The sequence below is a fragment of the Arvicola amphibius genome, chromosome 1 (genome assembly GCF_903992535.2).
Source record: "Arvicola amphibius chromosome 1, mArvAmp1.2, whole genome shotgun sequence".
NCBI classification, from domain to species: Eukaryota; Metazoa; Chordata; class Mammalia; order Rodentia; family Cricetidae; genus Arvicola; species Arvicola amphibius.
The window spans coordinates 103764930-103788897 of record NC_052047.1 but is presented as its reverse complement, the minus strand read 5'-3'; the positions used below and the strand labels follow the sequence as shown (position 1 = coordinate 103788897).

General features: G+C 48.1%; 1 protein-coding gene across 1 annotated transcript in view; it reads right to left on the bottom strand.

Annotated features, from left to right (window-relative positions):
• Positions 1 to 23968, bottom strand: part of Clpb (caseinolytic mitochondrial matrix peptidase chaperone subunit B) — a 126986-nt gene that overhangs the window by 8457 nt on the left and 94561 nt on the right. Inside the window, exons 6-9 of the mRNA XM_038328074.2 lie at positions 22893 to 22990; positions 11996 to 12110; positions 2841 to 2918; positions 1666 to 1721 (exon numbers count right to left, since the gene is read on the bottom strand). Coding sequence (XP_038184002.1) covers positions 1666 to 1721; positions 2841 to 2918; positions 11996 to 12110; positions 22893 to 22990 — 347 coding nt within the window. The remainder of the gene's footprint in view (positions 1 to 1665; positions 1722 to 2840; positions 2919 to 11995; positions 12111 to 22892; positions 22991 to 23968) is intronic.

Genomic DNA, 23968 nt, shown 5'->3' with positions numbered 1-23968 from the left:
GAAACATTTAAACACTTTAAATCCTCACCCCAGAGCAGCAGAGAATAATGGTACTGAGAAGAGTGGAAGGCTGGACTCCGGGTTCACGCCTCGACTCCAAAGCTTCAGTTTTCTCAACTAAAAAGCAGACCTAAGTCAGCACTGTGCTAAGCTCCTCAGGATCAAGTGAGAACACAGCAGGAGGACACTACTGGGGACAGGAGGAAGGTGATGCTCAACACAACCTCAGCCACAGCTGGAGAGTTCTGCCCTGAGAAAACAGCTGGAACTCCAGTCAAGGGTCCCTGGCTCTGGAGCTTGGTGCACCGCAGCTCACTGTCAAACAGCAGGCGTAGGCAGGACACAGGGATACTTTCATTCTCGGGGAGGCATGTACTGATGGAAGACACCATCCCACTTGTGGGACACCCTGAATGGGAGTAAACTCTGTCTCCTATTTAGATGTTCCGCCTAAAAAGTACCCGTATCACTGGTCTTCTCCAGCAGCAGATCAGCAGATACTCTCCTATTTCCAGTGTGTATGAAGATACATTAAGACAGCATGGATAAAGAGATTATAATTTGTAATTAAATATTAACCTTTCTGATAGTATTAAAATTAAGCCACTTAGAATTCTTCATCCCTAATCAGGTGGTTCCTGCCTGTAACTGTATCTTTCCTAATAGTCTTGTAGTTTATGGCCCTTTCCAGAGTGCTAATTGTTTCAATCGCTGCCAACCTGATGAACTGTCTAAAGCTGCTATTTCGGTTGGAGAACATCAGCACGCCACACACTTCTAGCCTGCCTTCCTGGCTAGTGGGTCTGCCAGCGACGAAGGTTTACATTTTTCTGCTAGCTGATCCACAGAAGACGCCCACACAGCCTGGCTCCAAGGATCCTCAGAGAGGTGGCAAGGGAGCAGGGGCCACAAGGGATAGAAGTTCAGGACTTGACTGCTGGGCTACTTGGCTGGAAAGGGCCTAAGCAACCCTTCTTTGCATGTGGAGGGTGGGGAAGTGGGGAGATGTACACGAAACCAGGCAAGTGCATTGAAGTCTTGGGCAACGTCTTAGAAAAGGGAAACTAAGCCATAATGTTGGGACGATATTTAAGCTTTCACTGAGTATTTTGTACTGTCACCAGGACTGATTTTTCAAAAGCATCCTGTCACCCAAGGCCTTTAAAAGCCAGATGTGGATAAATGGAGCTGGGAATGGCTCTTTGCTGGGGAGAGCCCACGGCTCTGGGCTACAAGAAGGAGCAGAGCGGCAGTCCCAGTTGAGGACACAGGCTAGATAGAGACGCAGCAGACACCACACGATTCCACTTGTTTTCTCCATTGCCTCCCAAGGAGCACTGAGCTAGCCTGAGCTCCCGCAGAGGCCTCAATATAATACACACTATTAGCTTGGCATGGGCCGGGTGCTCAGCTACGTGTGGTTGAAATATCGTCTATTCCTCCCAAGAGCCCTAACTCAGGTCAGCTAAGGACGGCCATTTTCATCTCTCAGCTGCAGAAGCTGCGGCAAGAAGACATGATTCCTGGAGCCAGTCTTGGCTACAGCTGAGGCCTGTTTCTGGGGCCAGGGCCAGCTCTTCAGCTGCTGCTTAGATTTCAGGACAACAGTCATGAACGGCAAGGTTTCCCTGGCTTGTCGACTAGACCTTGGTCTTAATTCCTTACCTTTTTGGCATCTTTGTGCATATACTTGGCAGTCTGCTTGGCCAGTTCGGTTTTCCCTAGGAATAAGGGGATGAGGTGGATCAGGCCCAGGCAACGGTCTTCGGCGTGAAAGAACACTAGGGCCAGGAGTGGTGGCTCACATCTTTGGTCCCAGCACTCAGGAGGCAGAGGCAGAAGGATGGATCTACACAGTGAGCTCCAGGACAGGTAGGGCTATGTAGAGAGACCCTGTCTTAAAAAGAACACTAGGAATACATGGACCCTGACAAGTACTCCTATGGACAGGGAGCTGAGATTCAAAAGCTCTCCCAAAATTGGTCACCCAGAAAATAAATGGTCAAGTTGGGACCACAATGAAAGTCTGGACTGTCTCCCAATTTTCCTGTGATGGAACCAAGGGCTTTTCTCTGTAGCAGCACCCTCAGAGTGGGGACAGGCAGGAGGACTCATAAACCAACTCATCCTTTGGAGCTCAGCACAAACTGCATCTCTTCCTGAGTGCCCTGCTTATTGCCTCTTGCTCTGCATCTCTTGTGCACACTCAGGATCTAGCCACTCAGTTAGATCCTGAAACCTCGAGCCAAGAAATGGCTGAGAATAGAGTACTTCCCACGCGCTCCACAGATCTTCTTGTGGCAAAGTGGGATCTTGGAAGGGCCATCTAGAACGATGATAAAACCACTATAGCTTCATGATCAGGGTTATCAACTTTTTGGGATCTGAGAAAAAAAATCCATGAAGTCAGATCCATGAAGTTGCTGGGAGGGGAAAAGGTGGTGGTGAGACCATGAGACACCCATCGAGACCATGGTATGGGTGGAGGAAAGGCAGAGAATTATCTCAGAGGGTACAGCCCAGCTGACTACTAGAACAGTTTTCCTGAGCCCCCCCCCCCCACACACACACAGAGGTAAGCTGCCCCAAGTACAGCTCATGTGCCAGGCAATTAAGGTGGCTCAGTTGTCCCCAAAGGGAGCCCCTGGATCTGGTGCACCAAGTAAATTCGCCCTTGAACCATGACAGGGGAAGGAGTAGCAATTCCAGCTCTTGGTAACATGGAACATGATTAAGAAGCCCAGGTCTTCTTTTCTTGGTAGCTCTGTAGTCTGGGCAGCTGTTTCGGGAGCTTCTCCAGCTCTTCTGCCCCAGTGGCTAAGCGATCTGCCTGTGATTACCTATTCCAGATGATCCCAAGAAGAGGAAGACCAGAGGGTGCTCCTCATCGTACCAGCCATTCTCCTTCCTCCGGATTGCTACGGCCAAACACACAACATGGGATGGGGAGGGAGACAGATAAATCAATGACACAAAAGGCAGGATAATTATCACTAAGTATACAATATGTTTTACTGCTCTGTGCCCACTCAAAGTCCTCACTACCATTAGTGCTGCCTAATCTGATTAGCTGGCAAGGTCCCTAGAGACACCTAATCAGGTTAGCATGGATTTGGAAAGCTGCCCAGAGCAGATTTCGGATAAAGTTTTCCAGGATGAGCACTCAGCGTTGCTAGGGAAACCGTGAGGCGGGTGGATGGTGAATGGAGGTGAAGGGGGTGGGGGACTGGTGAAGGAGAATCTGAGAGGAATGTTAACTCTCACTGGTCACCCCTCTATCACTTGGAGAAGTAGAGGGAAGATTTTATGGTGATGCCTCTAGGGGCCCAGGGAGGTGCAAGATTTGGGGAAACCAATGTCTGCTCTGTTGTGATTTAAGAAGTGGAAACAGCCAAAATCATTTCTGGGGCTAATCAAGGGTAGTGTAGAGCTTGGGGTTCATTTCTGCTAACCCTGGGGGTGAGGAGCGGGGCAGATCTGTACTAAGTTCTTGAGGCTCTGCTTCAAGAGGTGAAGAAGCTGAGTCTCAGTGTGGAGTGGGAGAATCAGGCTTAAGTAGGACAGGCAGGACCGTAATAAGAGTATTCTATTGAACACTAGGCACAACTGGAAACCCACAAAACACTGAAGGAAAAGGATTTTTAACTCCATTATCTGGAACAGGAAAGAGAAAGATGGATAAAGAGACTTGTTTAAATCATACAAGAGTTGCTTCTTTCCCAAAACTTGTCTTTATTAAAAAAAAAAAATCCCAATACAGCTGCTGTAAGAAGCGAGATCAAATTTGGGTTGTACCAACAGAAACACTGTGGTTAGGAGCAGGAAGAGGACACAAGAGTACAGAGCACTGTGCACCATCAGGGTCTGTCTGCAGATGGAACCGTGTGTCTGCTCTGGTCCCCAGAGTGTCAGAGCACAAGGCCTGGAAACTTACTCAGTAGAGAAGTCAACAGGCCTAGGGATGTGCCTGCCAATCTTGAGGAGTCAAGCTCCCAAGTGTTATGCAGTTGAGTTTCAAAGCAGCTGCAGAGCTGATGACAGATCTCGGGGGCTGACAGGATCTGCAGAGGTGCTGGCACAAAGTGAGGGGGGCAGAGGATGATGACATGAACATAAGGGGTAGGTAGGAGCCGACCGAGTCTGGACAACCTGTCTAAGGCTTTCAGGCCTGTGCTTGTCATCTTCCTCACCTTCCAGCAACAGATGGAAGCCGTGCAAACCCATGGAATCCAGAGTAGCCACCTATGCTGCCAGGAGTTGCTCCAGGAGAAGGGGCTGGGGAAACGGCCTGATTGCTCCCCTGGGCTGGCATCTGGATCTGCTCTAACTGGCTGAGACCTCATGGGCCTGAACCCAGGGCTAAAAGGGGAAACCCCAAGCCTGCCTGAGTGCCAAGCCCTTGTGCCAACAGAAACATGGAACTAGGGTTGAGGGTATTTGGGGACAGGTCCAGGTAGTAAAACGGAAGAAGTTAAGACTCTGTGGATGCTATGTGTGAACATACATATATAAAGGCAGGGCTGAGAAAGGGTCAGCATTCTCCCAAAAGCTGGCAGAGATGAGAATCTGTATTGAGAACAGAGGAAGCCTGGAGCAGGGTTAGGCTTTGTTTATCTGGGGAGGCAGAAGGACCCAGCATCACTCAGACAGGTGGTATGGCCCCCTCAGGCAGGGTATCACATTTGTGAGGTTCTGCTCTTGGCTGTTCTTTTGGGGTAGCGTCCTAGCCCATTCCTGGGCTGTGCAGCACAAGAAAAAAAAAACTCACCATGGAGAATGTGGAATTGAATTACGCCTGGGGCCATCTTTCCCCTTCCTTTCTAATAATGCACCTGGGAGAGAGCTCTTTATAATGCCAGGCAGACTCCACTGCACAGCTGTCCCTGGTCAATTCTGCCAGACCCAGGGCATGAGTTTGGGGTGGGCCTGCTCTGGGGTCCCTGTGAAACAGGCGAAATGCCAACCATTAAACAATTATAACTCTGGATATTTCTAATAATATCTGAAGAGAAAAACGGCCAAGCAGATGGAGTCCGACAGGATGAAAAATGAAGGCAGCCAGAAAAAACTGGAAAAGGCGAGAGCCCCAGGGTGTGTGTGGCTGGCTGGGTGGCTAAGCACTAACTAAGGCTGGGGAGCCCGGAAGAGTCCTGGGAAGAGGCCAGACGGAGACATCCATGTGGCCATGGTGCTGATGCTCTTTCCGTGGCTCAGCAAATGTGCAACTTACTTGGCTAGAGCTTTATAACTTATAAAGAACCCCTGTATCAGTAATGTCACATTTCCTCACTATGATTATATGGGGCAAGATGGGCAGGGAGCTTGATGCCTGTTTTATAGTTAAGAATATATACATAAGCCGGGTGGTGGTGGCGCACGCCTTTAATCCCAGCACTCGGGAGGCAGAGGCAGGCGGATCTCTGTGAGTTTGAGGCCAGCCTGGTCTACAAGAGCTAGTTCCAGGACAGGCTCTAAAAAAGCTGCAGAGAAACCCTGTCTCGAAAAACCAAAAAAAAAAAAAAAAAGAAAAAAAAAAAAAAAAAAAAAAAAAAAAAAAAAAAGAATATATACATTAGGAAACCTGCTCAGGTTCATAGGAACATAATCAGAAGAGCACAGACTGTGTTAGGAACACAGCAGAGGGAGGCAGTTCTCCTAGCCCTGACTCACTCTCAAAATTTTCTCTCTGTAGTCCTCCAATCTGCACACTCAGCCATCCAGCACACTGTCCCCTGGTCCTGTCTTTCCCACTGTTGGATCTCTCCATAGTGCCGGGGTTGGGAGCAACTCAGAAGCTCCTCCCTAATGCCCTCTAAAAGCCCCAACTCTGCAAGTTTCAACCACGTGCTTCCGCTCTTACAGGCCATGCCAGTGCACATCTGCTTGTGTCAGTCCCTTCTAGACGCCTTTTCCTGACTGGGGCTCTTACTGTAAGGCCACTGAAGGGTGCATCTGTACCAAGTCTTCAGGGTTAATTCCACCAAAATGGCCCTAGCCAATCGATTCTCTGGTGTGTATTCATTTACAGGGTGGTGTGGTAGAGATGATGAGTTAGGAGGAGCTAGCCTGGAGTCTTGTGCCTGACTCAGTAAAATACCCATTCCTTTCCAGTTTCCGTTTCTTCACTTCTACAATGAACACAGACTCATATACTGTCAGCTCTGCATGAAGAAGAAGTGACTCAATGGTCAGGAGAGCGGAAGAAAGGCTGCAGAGAGGGCAGTGACTAGGGTGAAAGTAACAGGGGCTGCCGTGGGAGCAATGGTGGCAGTTAGGGTCAGCACTTTAAATTTTTCTATTTTTTATTTCCTTTCTTTCTTATTTTTTATTTATTTATGTTTTTTGAGACAAGAGTTTCTCTGTGTAGCCCTGGCTGTCTTGGAAATTGCTCTGTAGAGCAGGCCTCAAACTCAAAGAGATCCACCTGCCTCTTCCTCCCAAGTACTAGAATTAAAGGTGGGAGCCACCACGAACTGCCGTGGTGTCAGCATCTTCTTTGAGACAGGGTTTCTCCATGTATTCCTAGCTGTCCTAGAATTTGCTTTGTAGACCAGGCTGGCTTTGAACTCACAAAGATTCACCTGCCTCTGCCTCCTGAGTGCTGGGATTAAAGGCGTGTGCCACTATATCCAGCTAGTGTCAGCATTCTTAAATATCCTTCAACAGTGTAAGAATATCAAGACGTATGTACTGTCTCTGCTTCACACAGGAGGAAATCAAGGAACCAGATATGGGAAAACAATGTAAGGTGTTTTCTTCTGCTAACTGCCCTTGTATCTGGGGGAGAAAGTGCCCCCACCTCAATCTGTTCTGGGGAGGCCGGTGCTAGACACGCTGATTCCTTGGGATTATTGTAACTAAGCCCTCATTGGTTTGATGGTGTAATGTTTGTTGACTAAATTAATTCTTGGTATTTCTAGGACTGTAAAAAGGAAGGCCGAGTCTCCAATTCCCATTTTATAGAGGACAGTGTGGCCAGGTGAGACACAGTTCTGCTGGTGGTTTCTGCCATTCTGGTCTCTTCTGAGCCCTTTAGGAGTCTTATGCATCCTTTCTGCAAACAAGCTTTGCCATTCACTTGGCATACACTGCTGAAGGAAGCACTGTCATGAAGACTGAGGGCTCCAGATGGGACGGTGTGCCGGGAGTATGGCAGAGCATCCGTGACCGGATGGGACGGTGTGCCGGGAGTACGGCGGAGCACCTGTGACCGGATGGGACGGTGTGCCGGGAGTATGGCGGAGCACCTGTGACCAGATGGCATCCATACTTGAGCATGAGGTAGAGTAGGACATTCTAAGAAGGCTCTGCTGTGTGAAAAAGCAGAGAGAAGAGCTGCCTCCTCTCAGCCCAGAGTTCTGCTTCCATTCAACTGAAGGTTCTGGAGCAGCCTGGCTAGCTGACTCATATTTCTTGATAATTCTTTTTATTTTTAAATTTATTTATTTATTTTTTGAGACAGGGTTTCTCTGTGTATCTCTGGCTGTCCTGAAACTCACTCTGTAGACCAGGCTGGCCTTTAACTCATAGAAATCAGCCTGCCCCTGTCTCCTTGAGTGCTGGGATTAAAGGCGTGCGGTACTATCGCTTGGCTTAAATTTATTTTTATTTATGTGTGTATGCCATGTAGGGAAGTAGGTGAAGGCCAGAAGAGGGTGTCAGACCCCTGAAGTTGGATTTACAGGCAGTTGTGAGCCACCCAATTGTGGGTACTGGGAACTGAACTCAGGTCCTCTTTAAGAGCAGCCAGTGCTCTTAACCGGCGAGTCATTTCTCCAGCCCCTCTGGATAAGTTCTAAAGGTCTCATGTGAGAGGATTCCCAAAGTAACCAAGAGCACAGCTGTTCCATGCTGTGGCATCTCCCGTGGAACCAGCTCTTCAGAGATGCTCATGGCTCAGAGGTACCCTTGTGTCTACAAGCGGTATCAACATGGGCTCTGTCTTTATTCACCTCTGTACAGCTGTGACCCAACCCTGGGAAATAGCTGACACAGGTGGTAGGTCCTGATCTCAGCAGACAGCAACCACCAAAGTGATGACAGCTGTTCCCAGGAAGCCCAGGGAAAGGGCCATACGTTCAGGGGAAAGCTGGAAGGCACTGCCAGGGAAGGGCATGTGGTCAGGCCCAGATGCATGTGCAGATGTGCATTGCAGATGTGCTGTGGTGCATGGAGTTGCACGTGGGAGTGCAGGGAATGCCGAGGCTCTGCTGGGACCTGGGGGGAATGTCCCTATACAGACACAGTTCTGAAGCTACCAGGTATCTGCAGGTTGACCTGCTGCCCACAAGGAGGATCACTGTAACTAACAACCTTATGAGTGTTCCCTCCAGTATGCTTGTGAGCTGCTAGAGGGCAGGCTGTTGCTTCTCTTCTCTCCTCAAGTAGTTGACAGGGGCACAAAGTGACACAGCACTTAAGTGAATTTCATACATCGCTTTAGCACCTCCTTTGAGTGGGAATGGATAACACAACACGTCCTGGTCTCTTCTTACAAAGAGCCTGAAGTATACTGCTCCCAACGGTTGGTCACTGTGTAGGGCTGGACCGGATCCCAGGGTGGCAGAGGGTCAGAGGAGCAGCTTTAGGCAGAGAGGGCAGCAGTGACAGACTCAGAAAGGAAAGCAAAGGCAGGGTGCTGTGGCTGGTGAGTGCTGCGGGCAGAGGCAGTGATGGAGGTGGCAGCAGCAACAGCAGTGGGTCCCATGTGCCACATTAGGACAATAAGGACCACTCAAAGGCTTCAGCACGGGAGTGCTATTCAGATGCTTTCTAAAGGTCACTCCGGCCCAGAGGAACACTAGGGGAAGGAGGGGAGGCCACTGCATGGCCAGATCAGAGTATCATGATGTGATGGTTCACACTGTCAACTTGAAAGGTTCTAGATTCACCTAGGTGACAAGCCTCTGGGCATGCCTGTCAGAGATTTTTCTAGATTAGGTTAACTGTGGTGGGAAAAGTCGCCCACCACAGTTAACCTAATCTATTGGTACCATTTCACGGGCAGGGTCTCAGACTCAGTAACCAGGAGAGTGAACTAAGTACCAGCAATAACTGGTTGCTCTGTTACCAACTGCCCGAAGCTCCTGTCACCATGGTTTGCCTGCTATTATGGACTGTATTCTTGAACTGGCCTCAAACTCACAGAGATCTGCCTGTCTCTGTCTCCCAAGTGCTGGTATAAAAGGCGTGCGCCACCACCGACCCGCTATGTTTGCTTCTTCTTCTTCTTTTTTTTTTTTTGGTTTTTCGAGACAGGGTTTCTCTGCAGCTTTTTTAGAGCCTGTCCTGGAACTAGCTCTTGTAGACCAGGCTGGCCTCGAACTCACAGAGATCCGCCTGCCTCTGCCTCCCGAGTGCTGGGATTAAAGGCGTGCGCCACCACCGCCCGGCTCGCTATGTTTGCTTCTTGTTAGGTATTTTATCACAGCAGTGAAATCAGTAAAAGTTGTACAGGACGAGAAAGAGAGGCTAGGTCTGAGAACCATGAAGAGAAGGGAGGTGGAGCCGAGGAAATACTCTAAGAGGCTAGTGAATGGAGGCTTAGTTCTGGACATGCTCAGCAGACAGCCTTTCTGAGGTGAGTGGGACTTGTGCTGAGCTCCCAAGAAGTCTGCCATCTTCTATCACTTGACTGGGTTCTGGAAGGAGAAGCTTACTTTCCACGCCCATGTAGTCTGTATGACCTCATGGAACTGGTGACCCTAACAGACAAGAGCAGCCTTGGGGGCCTGGTTTGCAGGGCTGGTGCTTTAGCTCCTCCATTTGTAAGGCAGTAACTGTGCGCCAGCCTTGCTAGAAGCCCCGCAGCTGGGGAATCACACTGATAAATTCACTGTATTACTTTGCACAAATCAATATCCCAGCACTTACCAGGGGTTGATGTGACCGAAATTGGTTTCAGCCAATTCGTAAGGGTAATAAATGGCCATTTATCAAATCAATTCATTCTGTAGGACTTCTCTGGCTGCCCATTCTCATGGTACCCATGGGGTGCCAGGCTCTGTGTCCATCCAGATGGTCCTTAACACAATACGACACTAGCTTGGAGGATCCAGAAATGCCTAAATGTCCTCCACCTCTGCCCACGCTCCTATGTCTACTGGGGTTCTGAGGTGCCAGGGTCCTGAGTGGAAAGTGTCTCATGCTTTGACCAGGCTTGCAGCTACAGCCGCTAGGCTGCTCACTCCTTCTTCCAGGGATCCAGAAGCTTCTAGGATCTGGTCACAGGAATGAACATGGGGTAGGACATTCTCACTGTGGCTCCTCAGAAAGGCAGGTACACAGTAAGTGAAATTAAAAAAAAAAAGCACAGCCCTGTACAACATGGGCCCCAAGGGTACTGTTTTGTGTAGGGTCACCAGAGCCATAGCAGGGACAATCTATACACAATGGGGCAAAGGGTGGGCCTTCTGGCAGCCAGTTTACTGTTGACCTCATGCAGAGTTCAGGACAGAGAGAGGCTTTGAGGGAATGGAGATCTCAAGAGTACAGGACCTGACCCAAGAAAACATCTTGAAGACAGGGACTAGATTGTGGGCTGGGTGGCATATAGAAAAACATGGGCTTCAAAGTCATGGGGTGTTGGTCATGGTACTTCACTATAAAGGCAAGAAACGTGATGCCAAAGAAGCTGAGGTACACAGAGGAAAGCAGCATCTCAGGGCCCCTGTAAAATGGTGCTTCTGGGAGTGTTTTAGCTTCTGAGCTTGAGGGGCTGCTGAGAAGTGAAGGTCAGAGGTCAGGAGAAAGTCAGCTGAATCACTGAGGGTAATGGTGTGTTCTGTTAGGCCTTCAGGTGGGGCTCCTACCCCGTATGTGGCAGCTGGACATAGTGGTCACTTCTGACTTTTGTATGGGACGCCAGCGTTGGTCCCTGGGCTCTGTTCATCTGCTGCAGGAGTCAGGCCCCTGGTGAAAGGCTCATAAGCTTCCATGATACATGAGGATGATGGAGGTAAAAAGCTGGGCTCAATGTGTCTTGGGGTAACTGCCACCATTTTCTAATTACTCCCTAATGTGTCCCCAGAATGTCCCAAAGAGGGCAGCCTGGATTCCAGCCTGATGGCTCCTTTCTTAGTGGGCAGAAACTGGTGAGTCCTGGATAGGCACTGGGTGGTATGGAATGGGAGGAGGGGCCAGTTAGCGGGACTGGCACAGACAGTTTAGGATAGAGGGTTTACACTCTGGTTGAGCGGCAGATAGCCTAAAGGGCCTATTCGAAACATAAAAACTAAATTCTGATTTCATAGGTGTAAACCAAGGCCTGAAACTGTGGTTGCTGGTGCAGATTCTCCTTGGAGAATCAGTTGTATTGAGGGGAGACCTTACCACCCCTAATTAGTTTAGTGTGGTACAAGCAACTGCTTCCTTCCTCACCTGCCTCAAGTCACCCTGAAACAGGCACAGGTTTGAGATTTAGAACAGAGGCGAGGCCCTGCCTTCAGCAGTACCCAGTGTACACATCTGCTGAGAGAGCTGTGCTTGGCAGGGGCCCTTAGGATGGGAATGAGCCCTTTAGCAGTGGGGAAGAAGGCATTTCTTGAGATCCGGCCATGTGGCTGCTGCAAACCATTCTCAAAGTCTGGGAGTGAGTTCTGGGCTGGCTGGCATATAGAAACCGAAGTCTTGTTCCAGCTCAGCTACCACTCCTCTGAGTCTCAGATGTTTCACCTTAAAAGTTGGAGGTAGGCTAATGGACCAGATGATGACAAGAGTTTGATTCTAAGCCCAGGGAAACAGCCTTGAGCAAATTTCTTACATGGTGAACCATGTTTCTCTGTAAAGTGGTGTTTGACGGTGTCCATCTCATAGTATCGCTATAAGGACTAAATGACCTAAAACACACCAAGAGCTTGAGACAATACTTGGTACTTCACAAATGATAACCCTGAATAAAAACCACATCTCTCTGGCTTTGGGGCAGCCTTGCACCTCTGTGGTGGAGCACAAGCTGCCCCGACTCTCACCCACCCGCTCAGTGCCGAGGACTCACCAGCACCCACGGTGGCAATGGCACTCTCCTGGCCAATGATGTGCTCCTTCAGCCGCTGCTCTAGTGGGAAGCGGCGCCGCTCTTCTGCCTCACGCTTCCTCTGCTTCTCCATGTACTGGGGAGAGAAAGCAAATGGTTCAGGGAGGCTGGCCTCAGCGCGCAGGGGAAAACTACAGAGGTTGGGGCTCCAGGCCTGCTCTGGCTCATGGCCACTGAGGGCTGGTTCAGATGATCCCTAGCCCACGTTTCAGGACAAGCAGGGTCTATCCACAAATACTCCCTGGGCAGAGCCAATCACTCTCCTCATGCTTCGACAGGGGTAAGTGCTTCCATCCATGACTGTACTTTTCACTGAAAGTGCTACTGGAAGAGTTTCTAAATGTCTGTAAGCCTATCCTGACTCCACAGAGTGCTTCCTAACAGCAGGTTCCAGCTGTTTCTGACACGGACTATGACCTAGCAGCAGCATCTGGTGAGTATAAACATTAATGTAAGGATAGACACAAAAAGAGAATTAACAGCTAGATGGGATGGTGCAGACATTCAGAAAAGGGAAAGATATGGACTGCTTGGGTGGGGGCTTTCTGGGACACAGGCCACTGGAAGAGTCTAGAGGACCGGTAACCAGGCAGAGGGTGCTGAGGGTGTGGGGCAGACCCTAAACTGAGAAGGAAATGCCAGGTCTTAAGCGGCCCTGGTAATGTGGGCATCTTTCCTGGGAGAGAGCTGCCTAGGTAAGGCCCCGTCACAGAAGTTGTGGCTGCAAATGTTCTTGCGGGAAGAGTGGATGAAAAATACCTGCTGCTTGGGTAGTGTTTTCCTGTTACAGTAGTGACCTTGACAGAAGTTAAAAAAAATAAATAGCAAACAATCCAATTTTGGCTGTTGCTATCAGTCTGTAACTGAAAGCTCCCATCAGTCCTCGGTTTCATATGGAGCAATAATTCGGCGCTGATCCCAGTGGAGTGACGCTTGCCGGCTGGAATCCAGAGTGTCACTGTGCAGCTCCCTCAGGCGCCACATACATCACCTGGCTCTGCCAACTCCAGCCATATATCTGCCTCTTCCTCCTCTCTGCCCACAAGCCCATTCAGCACTCAGGCCTACTGGGCTGGGAGGTGCCAGTGACAACACACACACACACACACACACACACTATACTCGCTGGAATGGTGTCAACGCTGGACAGACCCTGAAGGAGGCTCAAGATGAACTTGGTTTGCCAGGATGACCTGGGCACACTTACACACTGCCATGTGCCAGGCAGTGCACTCAGCACGTCATCCAGTGAATGAACGTTAGAGTCACCTTCCGTGTGAAGGTGGGCTCCTCTTCTGGTGCACAGTGAACTCGTTATGTGGCAGAATGACCAAGCTTCTCTGTAGACAGACATGAACTCCGGTGACCTCATCCATTTAAGAGCTAGTGACCTTGTTTGAGCTAGTTTTCCTCCCAGGATCTCAGTTCCCTCACCAGAGCTGGAGAGGGTACTCACATCCACCCTGTAGGCAGCGTAAGGAGGAAATGAGATAAACACTTGGCAGAGGGAAGCATGCAGCAAATATGGTAGTCAGAGTGACTCAGATGTCTTCGAAGTACTTACTCCTATGAAACATGTTAGCATATTTTTCTCTTCCCTTCCTTTTCCTTCCAGGATTGGGGATTGGGTCTACAGTTCTTGATCATGCTAGGCAAGCACCTTAACCAAGAGCTAGATGCCAGTCCTGGTCTCGAATAAATACTACTTTCCTTTACTCCATCTGTTAACTAACTGGCTAATCTGTTGTCTGTTTTTTGTTTTTGGCAGGGTGTGGGGTCGGAGTGGGGGATCAAGTTCAGGATTACTTTTAATTAATTCAATCACAGGTAGAGAACCACAGACTGAAGGAAGAGGTGCCCTGGATTAAGTGGAAGCTGGAACCAAGTCCATTTGGGTGTCCACTATCTGGGAAGCTCAGTCTGCAGGTGCTGGTTCCACATCGTCTGCTTCTGAAGATTCTTTGACAACAAGACGTCGCTAACTCTGGCCACCAGTTTTCCTTACATGGCATGGAATTCGGTCTCTGTGTATTTTCCATCTATGCAGCCTCATAGAACACACCTTTCCCCTTTGTGCCAGGCAATGCCTAATGAGACTTTTTATTCCATTTTGGTGAGTGAGATGACTATCGTGGTTCCCCAAGTATTCTTCATACATGATGGGGTCATGATCTTATGTTGCTTTAGAAGTTCCTTTACCCCTTTGGATGTCGGTGTGGTGATTTCTCAGAAAATTAAGAAACAACCTTCTTCAAGACCCAGTAATACCACTTTTGGGTATATATCCAAAGGATGCTCAATCATGACACAAGGACATGTGCTCAACTATGTACATAGCAGCTTTGTTTGTCATAGCCAGAACCTGGAAACAACCTAAATGCCCCTCCACCGAAGAATGGATAAGGAAAATATAGTACATTTACACAATGGAGTACTACACAGCAGAAAAAAATAACATTTTGCAGGAAAATGGATGGAGCTAGAAAACATCATTTTGAGTGAGGTAACCCAGACACAGAAAGACAATTATCACATGTACTCACTCATAAGTGGTTTTTAAACATAAAGAAAACCAGCCCACAAACTACAATCCCAGAGAACCTAGACAACAATAAGGACCCTAAGAGAAACTTACATAGATATAATCTACATGGGAAGTAGAAAAAGACAAGATCTCCTGAGTAAATTGGGAGCATGGGGACCTTGGGAGAGAGTTGAAGGGGAGGGGAGCAGCAGGGAAGGGAGCAGAGAAAAACGAAGAGCTCAATAAAAATCAATAAAAAAATAAAAAAGAAGTTCCTTTAATTTCTTGGACAAAGGGCAAGAATCTCTAATTACTATGAAAGTGAACATGGGGAACGGGTATGAATGACTGATTGTTTTCTTGGGAGCTTCCCAGATAGTCTTGGAAATGGTGCCAATGGAATTAACTCCTGGAACACACTAGAACCTCTCAAGTGTCAAATCTCAAATAGCTATTTATTTAGAAAAATCTCTGAAAGTCTATCAGATTTATTTGATAAAAATGTACAGGAGGGCTGGCAAGATGGCTCACTGGCTTCAAGTGTTTGCTTTGAAGATCTGACCCCTGACTTCAATCCCCAGAGCCTATGTGGGAGGACAGCACAACTTCTGAAAGTTGCTCTTTGACTTCCACACACATGTGCATCATGGCATATACGGATCTGCATTTATACACATATCTCATGTATATAACTACATAATTTAAAAATATGCAGTGTGCTGGGGGTTAAATGAGGCCACATGTTACCGCTTTATGTTGTTTTGCCAAGGTGTAGAAGCATTTGTACTATAGTGTACTAAATCACATTTTAATTTGTGCTGCTATACACTGCTGGGGACAGAACACTGGGCCTTGTCCATACTAGGCATGGTCACTTTTTGAAGGCATCTGTTCTGAGCCCAGACTTGTGGAAAGTTAGTCAGTTAGAAAAAAAAAGAAACAAAAAACTGAAAAAGGAAAGCAGTTGATTTGCACTTGTTCCAGCTGGGGGAAGGAAGCAGGAGAGGAGCTCCGAGGGCTCCACGGATGCAGGCTGTTGTGCCTGGCTCTTCTGAGGGCCCATGGAGTAAGGCTGCAGGACTGAGTTCGAGGGGCTCCACTTACCTAGAAGACAAGGCAAGTAAGGGGCCAAGGGAAGCAGAGGGTGCTGAGCTGAGAGGAGCTGCGAAGGGGCTGCCGGGAGAGCAGCTGTGGGGAGTGACCATTCTCTTAATAAAAGCCTGGTACAATTAACTTCAGACGCTCTCACCTGGAGCTGGCATCCACCAGCTTCCCATGCTGCATCTTGGCTGGATAATAACAGCCCCTGGTTTCCATCAGTCTTGATTTAATATGGCACTCCTCCTGGCTATGAGAGCATTTACAGGAAAGGGCTGGAAGCCTAGCTACGCTTGCTCTGCTTGCTCCGCTCAGAGGTGAGGGGCACTACAAGGAAGGGTTTTGGAGAGAAGGCAAATGACAAGCGTCCTGACTACTGGGCATGCCTTAGGGGATAGGCTTGACAATGAAGCTGGGGAGAAAAGGGCAGCTGTGGTGCTGGTGCGCGGTGGGCAGAAACAGTCCCTGGACAAGAGTGAGCCTGTGAGGTGTACTGGAAGGAACAGAAGAGAGGCCAAGTTTGCAAGCTCCCTTGGAGAGATAGGGAAGCCAGAAAAGCTGGCTACTCCAATCCCCTATGGAGCCTACACTTTCTACTTGGGGATGAGAAGCCCCCATCTTCACTGAGTTTAAGGTCTAATTATGGAGACAAGACTTAAAAATTTGCTCTCTTTGCTTCTACTACTGGATTACACAGTGAATTTATTGACAATAAATACCAGAGGTTGTTCTGTTCAGAAATATCTAACGAGTTGAATCATCAGAACAGTAAAAAAAAAAAAAAACCCAAATAAAGGACATTCTACAAAATAACCAAGCTGTACTCGTGACAATGGCAAGCTCATCAACAAGAAGAGATTGAGAAACCAGCCCCGTCAGAGCAGCACGATGACTGCATAAAATGTAAGAACCAGACCTACTCCTTACAGAGAATTCTGCAGCGCCGGGTATCAGAATACCATGAAAAGGTTATTTTTATCGATATCAATTCTTTTTGATATTTTGATTTTGATAACTGTGCTGTGCTGACTATGTAAGAAAGTGTGGGCTGAGTGTATTGCTCAGTGCTCCTGAGGCCCTCTCTAAGTATAGAAAAGAAGTTCTTAAAATACAAACAAACTCTTGTTTTAAAACAAATAACACCTCCACACACAGAAGAGTAAAGAATCACCATGAGTACAACCTTAAAATGATTCGGAAAAATTTACCTATATCTTCATATATAATTATCTCATCTATCTATCTATCTATCTATCTATCTATCTATCTATCTATCTCTACACACACAACCACTGTGATAAAAATGTTAGCAGCTGGGGGTCTGATAGAAAGTTTTTTGGAACTTGTTATATGATTTCTAAAACTGGGCCATAATAAAGGAGGAAGTTAGGAAATGGACAGGCCTCTGGATCATTTCTTCACCAGGAGTGCTTGCTGCAAAAACACACAAACCATGGCTCTGATATGCACACCTTCCTTATATAGATATATTTCACAGAAGTGTGTTCCCAGGAAGCTCGCGTCTCTGTGGCCCACAGGCAGCTGCCTGTGCTGAGATGCGCAGCCGAGCACATGGGACAGAGCACGAGCACACGGGACAGAGCACGTGCCGAGAGGAAGAGGTTCCCCACCCCCCGGGTGCCCCGCCCACCACTCTCGAAGAGCTTCTCTCAGGTCTGCTGGGAGCAGCCAGGCTCTCAGCCTGGGACGCTGACCCAGGGGAGCAGCACATCCCCAGCTACCCTGAAGCGAATGAGAAACTAGAGACAGGAACTGTGATTGTGATGCTGTCACTGGGATATGCAAATAAAATATAGAGGATGGGCCTATCTGCCTAATATTCCTGCCAATTCATTCTCTGGGTGTGATTAAAATGAGCAATAAATTCCTCGTGAGTCTCAGTGGAGTGAGGATCGGGAGAGGAGCTGCGGCTGGCATGCGCACGTCCCCCTCAGCTGAATATTCATCATGGGATAGCGCACCATATTTTTGTTTTATCTGCCATCATGTGCATAGAGATATATTTCTACCTCTCTTTCATCTCTTAGTTAGGACATGAAAATGGTCTAGGCGCTAAGTATTAAACTCTCCGTGTACTGAAATCATTCAAAGTGAGATCTAGGCTAACCCGTTCTGTGAAGCCTGCCTTGCCCATTCTGCCAGGAGGCAGGCTAACCCCACTTTCCTAGAGATACCCCACCTCCACGACTCTGCATCCTTCCCTAGGCAAGGCACCTGTCGGTTCTCTCAACAGTGGAGCTAAGAATGCCTGTCTCTCCCACAGTAGGACAACAAGCTAGAGACAGTGCTGAGCCTCTCCCACAGTGGGTCTCCCAGGGATCAAAGCTTAGGCCTAGGGCTGCAGAAAGACTCTCACTGTGAGAAGATCATTCGGTCCAGTTAAGGTGACAGAGAGTCTGAAAGCCACGATTAGGATTATGGATAATTTTAAACATGCCCGGCAGGTGAAGACGTAACACAGCAGGGACATGGCAGCAGCATCTACCCCAGCCCCTCCCTCTCACTGTCCCATTTGCCATTTCTTCATTAGATGAAGAAAATGCAACACCACAAGTCCTGTGTCTTTAAATTCACACTTTTGGGGAATTCTGGGTTGACATATAAGACATTGTTGCCAGTAGGTTTAGGCAAATCTATGTAAAGAGAGGCAGCTGTGGTCTGTATAGTACCATCGAGGTACATCTGTTTAAAATCCTGACAACCCAATTTCCTGTGTGTCACTTCCTTCCTTCTTTTTTATTAGATTTTTTAAAAATACCTATCCAAGTTCCCGCTCCCTCCCCTCCTTCCATTCCCTCCACACCGCCCCCCCCCATCTAATCCTCAGATAGGGTAAGGCACATTGCCTTGTGGAAGGTCCAAGGCCCTCCATACTATATCTAGGATGAGCAAGGCATCCATTCAAAGAGAATAGGATCCCAAAAAGCCAGTACATGCAGTAGGGATAAATCCTGGTGCCAATGCCAGTGGCACCTCAGTCTTCCCCAGCCATACAACTGTCAACCACATTCAGAGGAACTAGTTTGGACCTATGCTTGTTCATTCATAGTTTGGCTGGAGTTGGTGAGCTCCCATTAGCTCAGGTAGACTATTTCAGTGGGTGTCCCCATCATGGTCTTGACTTCTTTGCTCATATTCTCACTTCTCTCACTCTTCAACTGGACTTTGGGAGCTCAGCCCAGTGCTCTGATACAGGTCTCTGCCTCTGCCTCCGTCAGCTGCTGGGATGAAGGTTCTATGGTGATATTTAAGATAATCATCAGTCTGACTACAGGGCAAGGCCAGTTCAGGCGCCCTCTCCTCTACTGCTTAGGGTCTTGGCTGGGGTCATCCTTGTGGATTCCTGGGAATTTCTCTAGAGCCAGGTTTCTGCTAACCCCATAATAGCTCCCCACTTCCTTCTTTCCCATCTGTGAAGAGTATTATGAGCAACCGTACATGTTTGCTACAGGAATAGAGGAAGTATATGTTACACATGCAGCACAGTGCCTAGGTGCACTCAATAACTGTTGGGAATAACAATAAAAGTAGCACTTATACAGAGGCAGGATACTTTTACTTGAGATTGGGCTTAGTTGATCTCTCTTCCAGAAGCCTTTCTTGACTAGTAAAGGCCACTGATTCATTTGCCTGTCTGCCTGTCAGACTGTGAAGCTCCTGGTGGGGTTCAGTGTAGGAGGAACAGAAGGGGAGCAAGACAGAGTCAGAGAAGTAGTAACTCATGTTGAGCTGGATACTTTGTGTACACTTGACACAGGCTGGGGTCATCTGAGAGAACGGAACCTGAATTAGGAAATTGCTTCCAAAAGATTGGGCTATATGCCAGGCCATGGTGCTGCACACCTTTAACCTCAGCACTCGGGAGGCAGAGGCAGAGGCAGAGGCAGAGGCAGAGGCAGGCAGATCTCTGAGTTCTAGGATGCCTGGTCTACAAAGAGAGTTCTAGGACAGCCAGGGCTACGCAGAGAAACCCAGTCTTGAAAAAACAAAAAACAAGCAAACAAAAAGATGGGGCTGTAGGTCAGCCTGTAAGGCGTTTTCTTAATTAGTGGCTGATGGATGAAGGGGCTACCTGGTGGGGCCTGAGCTCGGATGGGCAGCTACTGCTTGCTACCTGGCAGAGAGAGACGGAGCTCAGGTCAAAAATAGAACTTTCCCATAAAAATCTGCCTTAAAGAGCTAGTTTTTTTTTTTTAAAGATTTATTTATTTATTGTGTATACAATATTCTGCCTACATGCATGCCTGCAGGCCAGAAGAGGACACCAGATCTCATTACAGGTGGTTGTAAGCCACCATGTGGTTGCTGGGAATTGAATTCAGTCAGGGCCTTTAGAAGAACAGGCGGTGCTCTTAACCATTGAACCATCTCTTCAGCCCCCAAGAGCTAGGTTTTGCAGTTTGGTAAAAAAATAAACAGAGGAGAAGGGAGAGCAAGGAGAGATGGAACAACCAAGCCAAGGACAACACAGACAGCAGAACAATGAGTGGAGACGCTGAGGGCACCTGGTACTAGATTAATAATACTGTCGTCACCTCCCTCAGGTGACCTTCAGTAGGTCTAACGACCTGTGCCACACTAAGATGCTCGTCCCCTGAGAGAAACCTCGGCACGAGCAGTACCAGCTCTACGTCACACACCTGACATACCAGGTGCTTTTGGCCCACAGAGACGCGGATGGGTACAGTTCCTGGGCTCTCTGGAGCCAGCAGGGATTTCATCAAGGCATGTCGGGGAAGCTGGCCTGAACGGCAATGCAGCTGTTTCTAGGGGTGAAGAATCTGAGCCCAGGGAGGGAAGCAACAGCCTCTTGAATTTAGTAACTCTTTTTGGTCCCAGGAACCAACTTGGATGGGCTGTGAAAGGCTAGCTATCATTTCTTAACACATCTCTTCCTCTTAAGAAACAACAACTAGTTGGGAGAGGACCTTGGTCTTAGCATAGAGTGGGGAACCCTGATGGCTCCTTGGCCTTGAGAGGGAGGGAGGGGAGGTATGGGTGGAGGGGAGGGGAGGGAAGGGAAGGGGAGGAAGGAGGGGAGGGAAGGGGGAGGGGGGGGGGGGGGGGGGGGAGGGAGGAGGGAAGGAGATGGAAATTTTTAAATATAAAAAAAATAAACCATGAGAGAGAGAAAAAAAAAAAAAAGAACAACAACTAAGTGTATCAGAGACACTCTTCCCGTTGCTGAGGCTGACCACCGAGTTGTTCCATCTCTCCTATGAATAAGGCAGGATTACATTTTTGCCCTCATTTGATTTGGTAGGATCCTGTGGCTAGTTCTGGCCAGTGAGGTGCAGGAAGGAAAGGGTTCTGCTTCCAGGTGGAGTTGTCAACTCTGAGTGTGGCCATGAGTGAGAGGTCAGAGGGCAAATCTGTGGAGTTGGCTCTCTCCTTCTTCGTTTTATGGGTTTTAGGGATCCGACTCAGGTTGTGAGGCTTGTGTGGTAAGTGCCACCTTGCCAGCTCTCACAAGTGAAAATTTAAGACCCTTCAGAGTATACTTTACCCTTTGGCAAGCAGCCAGTGGCTGGTGTTGGGGCAGGGGTTGGAGGGAGAGGGTGCTGTAAAGGTGGCATCTGAGTACCCTTGATGAGCAGGGCCCACTTTCCTTCTCCAGCAACAGAGAACAGTAGCACAGGCAAAAATACATGTTGTTCAAACCACTGAAATTTTGGACGATTACAGCAACACAGTCCAGCTTATCCTGATGGATAAGCAAACCTACATCTAGCTGACCCTTAGGGACTGTATACACTTCCCTGGAGCTTCACGGAGGCTTCAGCGAGGAAAGTGCTAGTTTCCAAGGTTACACAGCAGAATGATGGAGCTAGGCTGAGAACCAAGTCTCTGCTGTCTCAGACAGGCAGAGCATCTGCCACTAGGTGGGACCTGTTCACGCTGAATTATTAACAGGACCATGTTAGAAAGAGCAAAGAAAGAGGAGGGATCAGAAGCCTGGTGTCCCAGGCTAGATCCTGCCGCGGAACTCATCAGACAGCTCTACCGCACCTCTCAGACCATCTTCCCTTCAACCAGAACAATTCTATTCCTCTCTGATTCATTTGCTTTGCTTTCCTATGATTCCCCATCACAGGATCTGATGACTGTGTTTCTGCCAGGTCTGGTTCTTGGATTCTACCCAATTGCTCCCAAATTTAAGTTCTGTAGCTGGGGAAAGCAGGACCTTAGTCTTATTTGTCAGGAAGTTCGAAAGTGTGGCTGAGAAACTAACATGAGGATGAAGCTGTTTCTTACTGAGAGTGTGGAGCGTCAGGGCGAAGGAGTGGGGACGGGAAAGGAAGCTGCCTGTGAGAGGCTGCAGGACATGGAAGGTCTGAGGAACTATTCTTTTTTAATTCAAGACAGGGCTTCTCTGTGTATCAGTTCTGGCTGAAACTCGCTTTGTACACCAGGCTGGCCTCCAACTCAGAGATCCACCTGCCTCTGCCTCTCAAGTGCTTGCAAGTAAAGGTGTGCACCACCACCACCTGGCTAGTTCACTCAAGACTTCATTTGGCTTCTGCTGAAAAGATGCAGGGAGGCTGTCACCTTAAAAAAAAAAAAAAGGAGACTGTTTAATTCTCAGAAGCCACACATGTTCACGACAGGAAAGCTCTCTATTCTTGGTAAGACCAGAGCTGGGTGTGAACTGAAATAGATAGTAACCATCAAGAGTTGGCCTAGTGATCCATGCCTGCAATCCCAGCACTGGGGATTATCTTAAGGCAGTTCAGCCAGGCTGCAGACAACAGATCCCATATGCTAGAAAGAACAAGACAAGGGTCAGAGAGCCAGGTATTTTGTGCTCGTTTCTCATGGAATCTACTATATATAGTCTCGTGGTCAAATGCATTTACTTCGGTCTTAATAATTTACTCTAAAAGTGCCAGTCTTGTATATAGTAAGATCACCTAAGAAGTGCTCTTGGTGTGGAACCTGAAGCAACTGACAAAAATGGAAGGTTATGGGCTAGAGAGATGGCTTAGCAGGTAAGAAGAGCCTGGCTGTTATTCCAGAGGACCTGGGTTCTAGTCCCAGCACCCATGTGGCAGGTAACAACTGTCTGATCTCTGGTTCCAGGGGATCTAATGTCCTCTTTTCCCCTCTTCTGGGCACTGCATGCACATGATACTTAAACACAAACACAGGAACCCCCCAAAATAGTGGAAGATTAAATGACATATGTGGTACCCACAGCCTCCTCTCTCTACTTACCTTGGTCTCAGATGCTTTCAGAAGCTTCATAACCTCTCCTTCCCGGGCATAATCCACGGGTGTGTGTCCCATCTCATTCCTCTGAAGGGGGTTGGCTCCTGGCAAGAAAGGACAAATGGTCAGGGGCTACATGAATGACTCCTCAGCACTCACCCAAGGTGGCTTGGGAAGTCTCAATTTCCAGGATGAATCTCATGAAAATTTGTGAGATTACAGAATGACAGGATAAACATATTAAGTTACTTTGGAAGGAGAGATGTGTGGCCCTCCATGATGGAGGTCAGGAGACTAGGGGCTTCATACACAGGTACATGCAGCTAAACATGCTAACAAAACTCAGCAAATAAATTCATAGATTTATACACCCAACACAAATGCCAACACATGCATTCACATATATCCATATATGCGTTTATTAAAATGTTCACATTTTCCAATATAACTACACATCAAGGAACAATGAGTCACAAAGCCATACAATGGGTTCCTTTCTAAAACAGAAGAGCCCAAATAGGAACTTAAAGGCCCTGCTTTGCTTCTTTTCTCCTTACTATCTTTTATTTTTCTCTTTTGAGAGGTCTCCCTATGTATCGCTGGCACTTGATTGTAGAGCAGGCTTCCCTCGAGCTCAAAGCCTCCAATCTCAGCCTCCTAAAGGGGGTTAGAGTGTAACTCAAAACACCCAGCTCTTCTCCTTCCTCCAGCCAGACTCAGCCAGGTCCTGGGGAGCTAGCTGAAGATGAGGGTGTGCGTTCTGATGACTGGAGGACAAAGGTTAGCCGACAGCCACGTGACTACCCTCTAAGTGCACAGAGCTGCCAGTATATGGCGTGTACTTAGCAAGACTTGAAAAAACAAGGAGAGACTCCTCTCACCCTCAGTGCTGCCAGAAGCTTCTTCCCACAACCCAGTTCTGGGAAACGCTCTTCCCAACCCTAACTCTCTCTTTCTAACCCCTAACCCTTTGTTCCCAACCCTAACCCTATTCTCTCTTCCCAATCTTGGCCCTAACCAATGCCAGCTATCCTGCTTCTGTTTTTGTTTTTCAAGACAAGATTTCTCTGTGTAATAGAAAG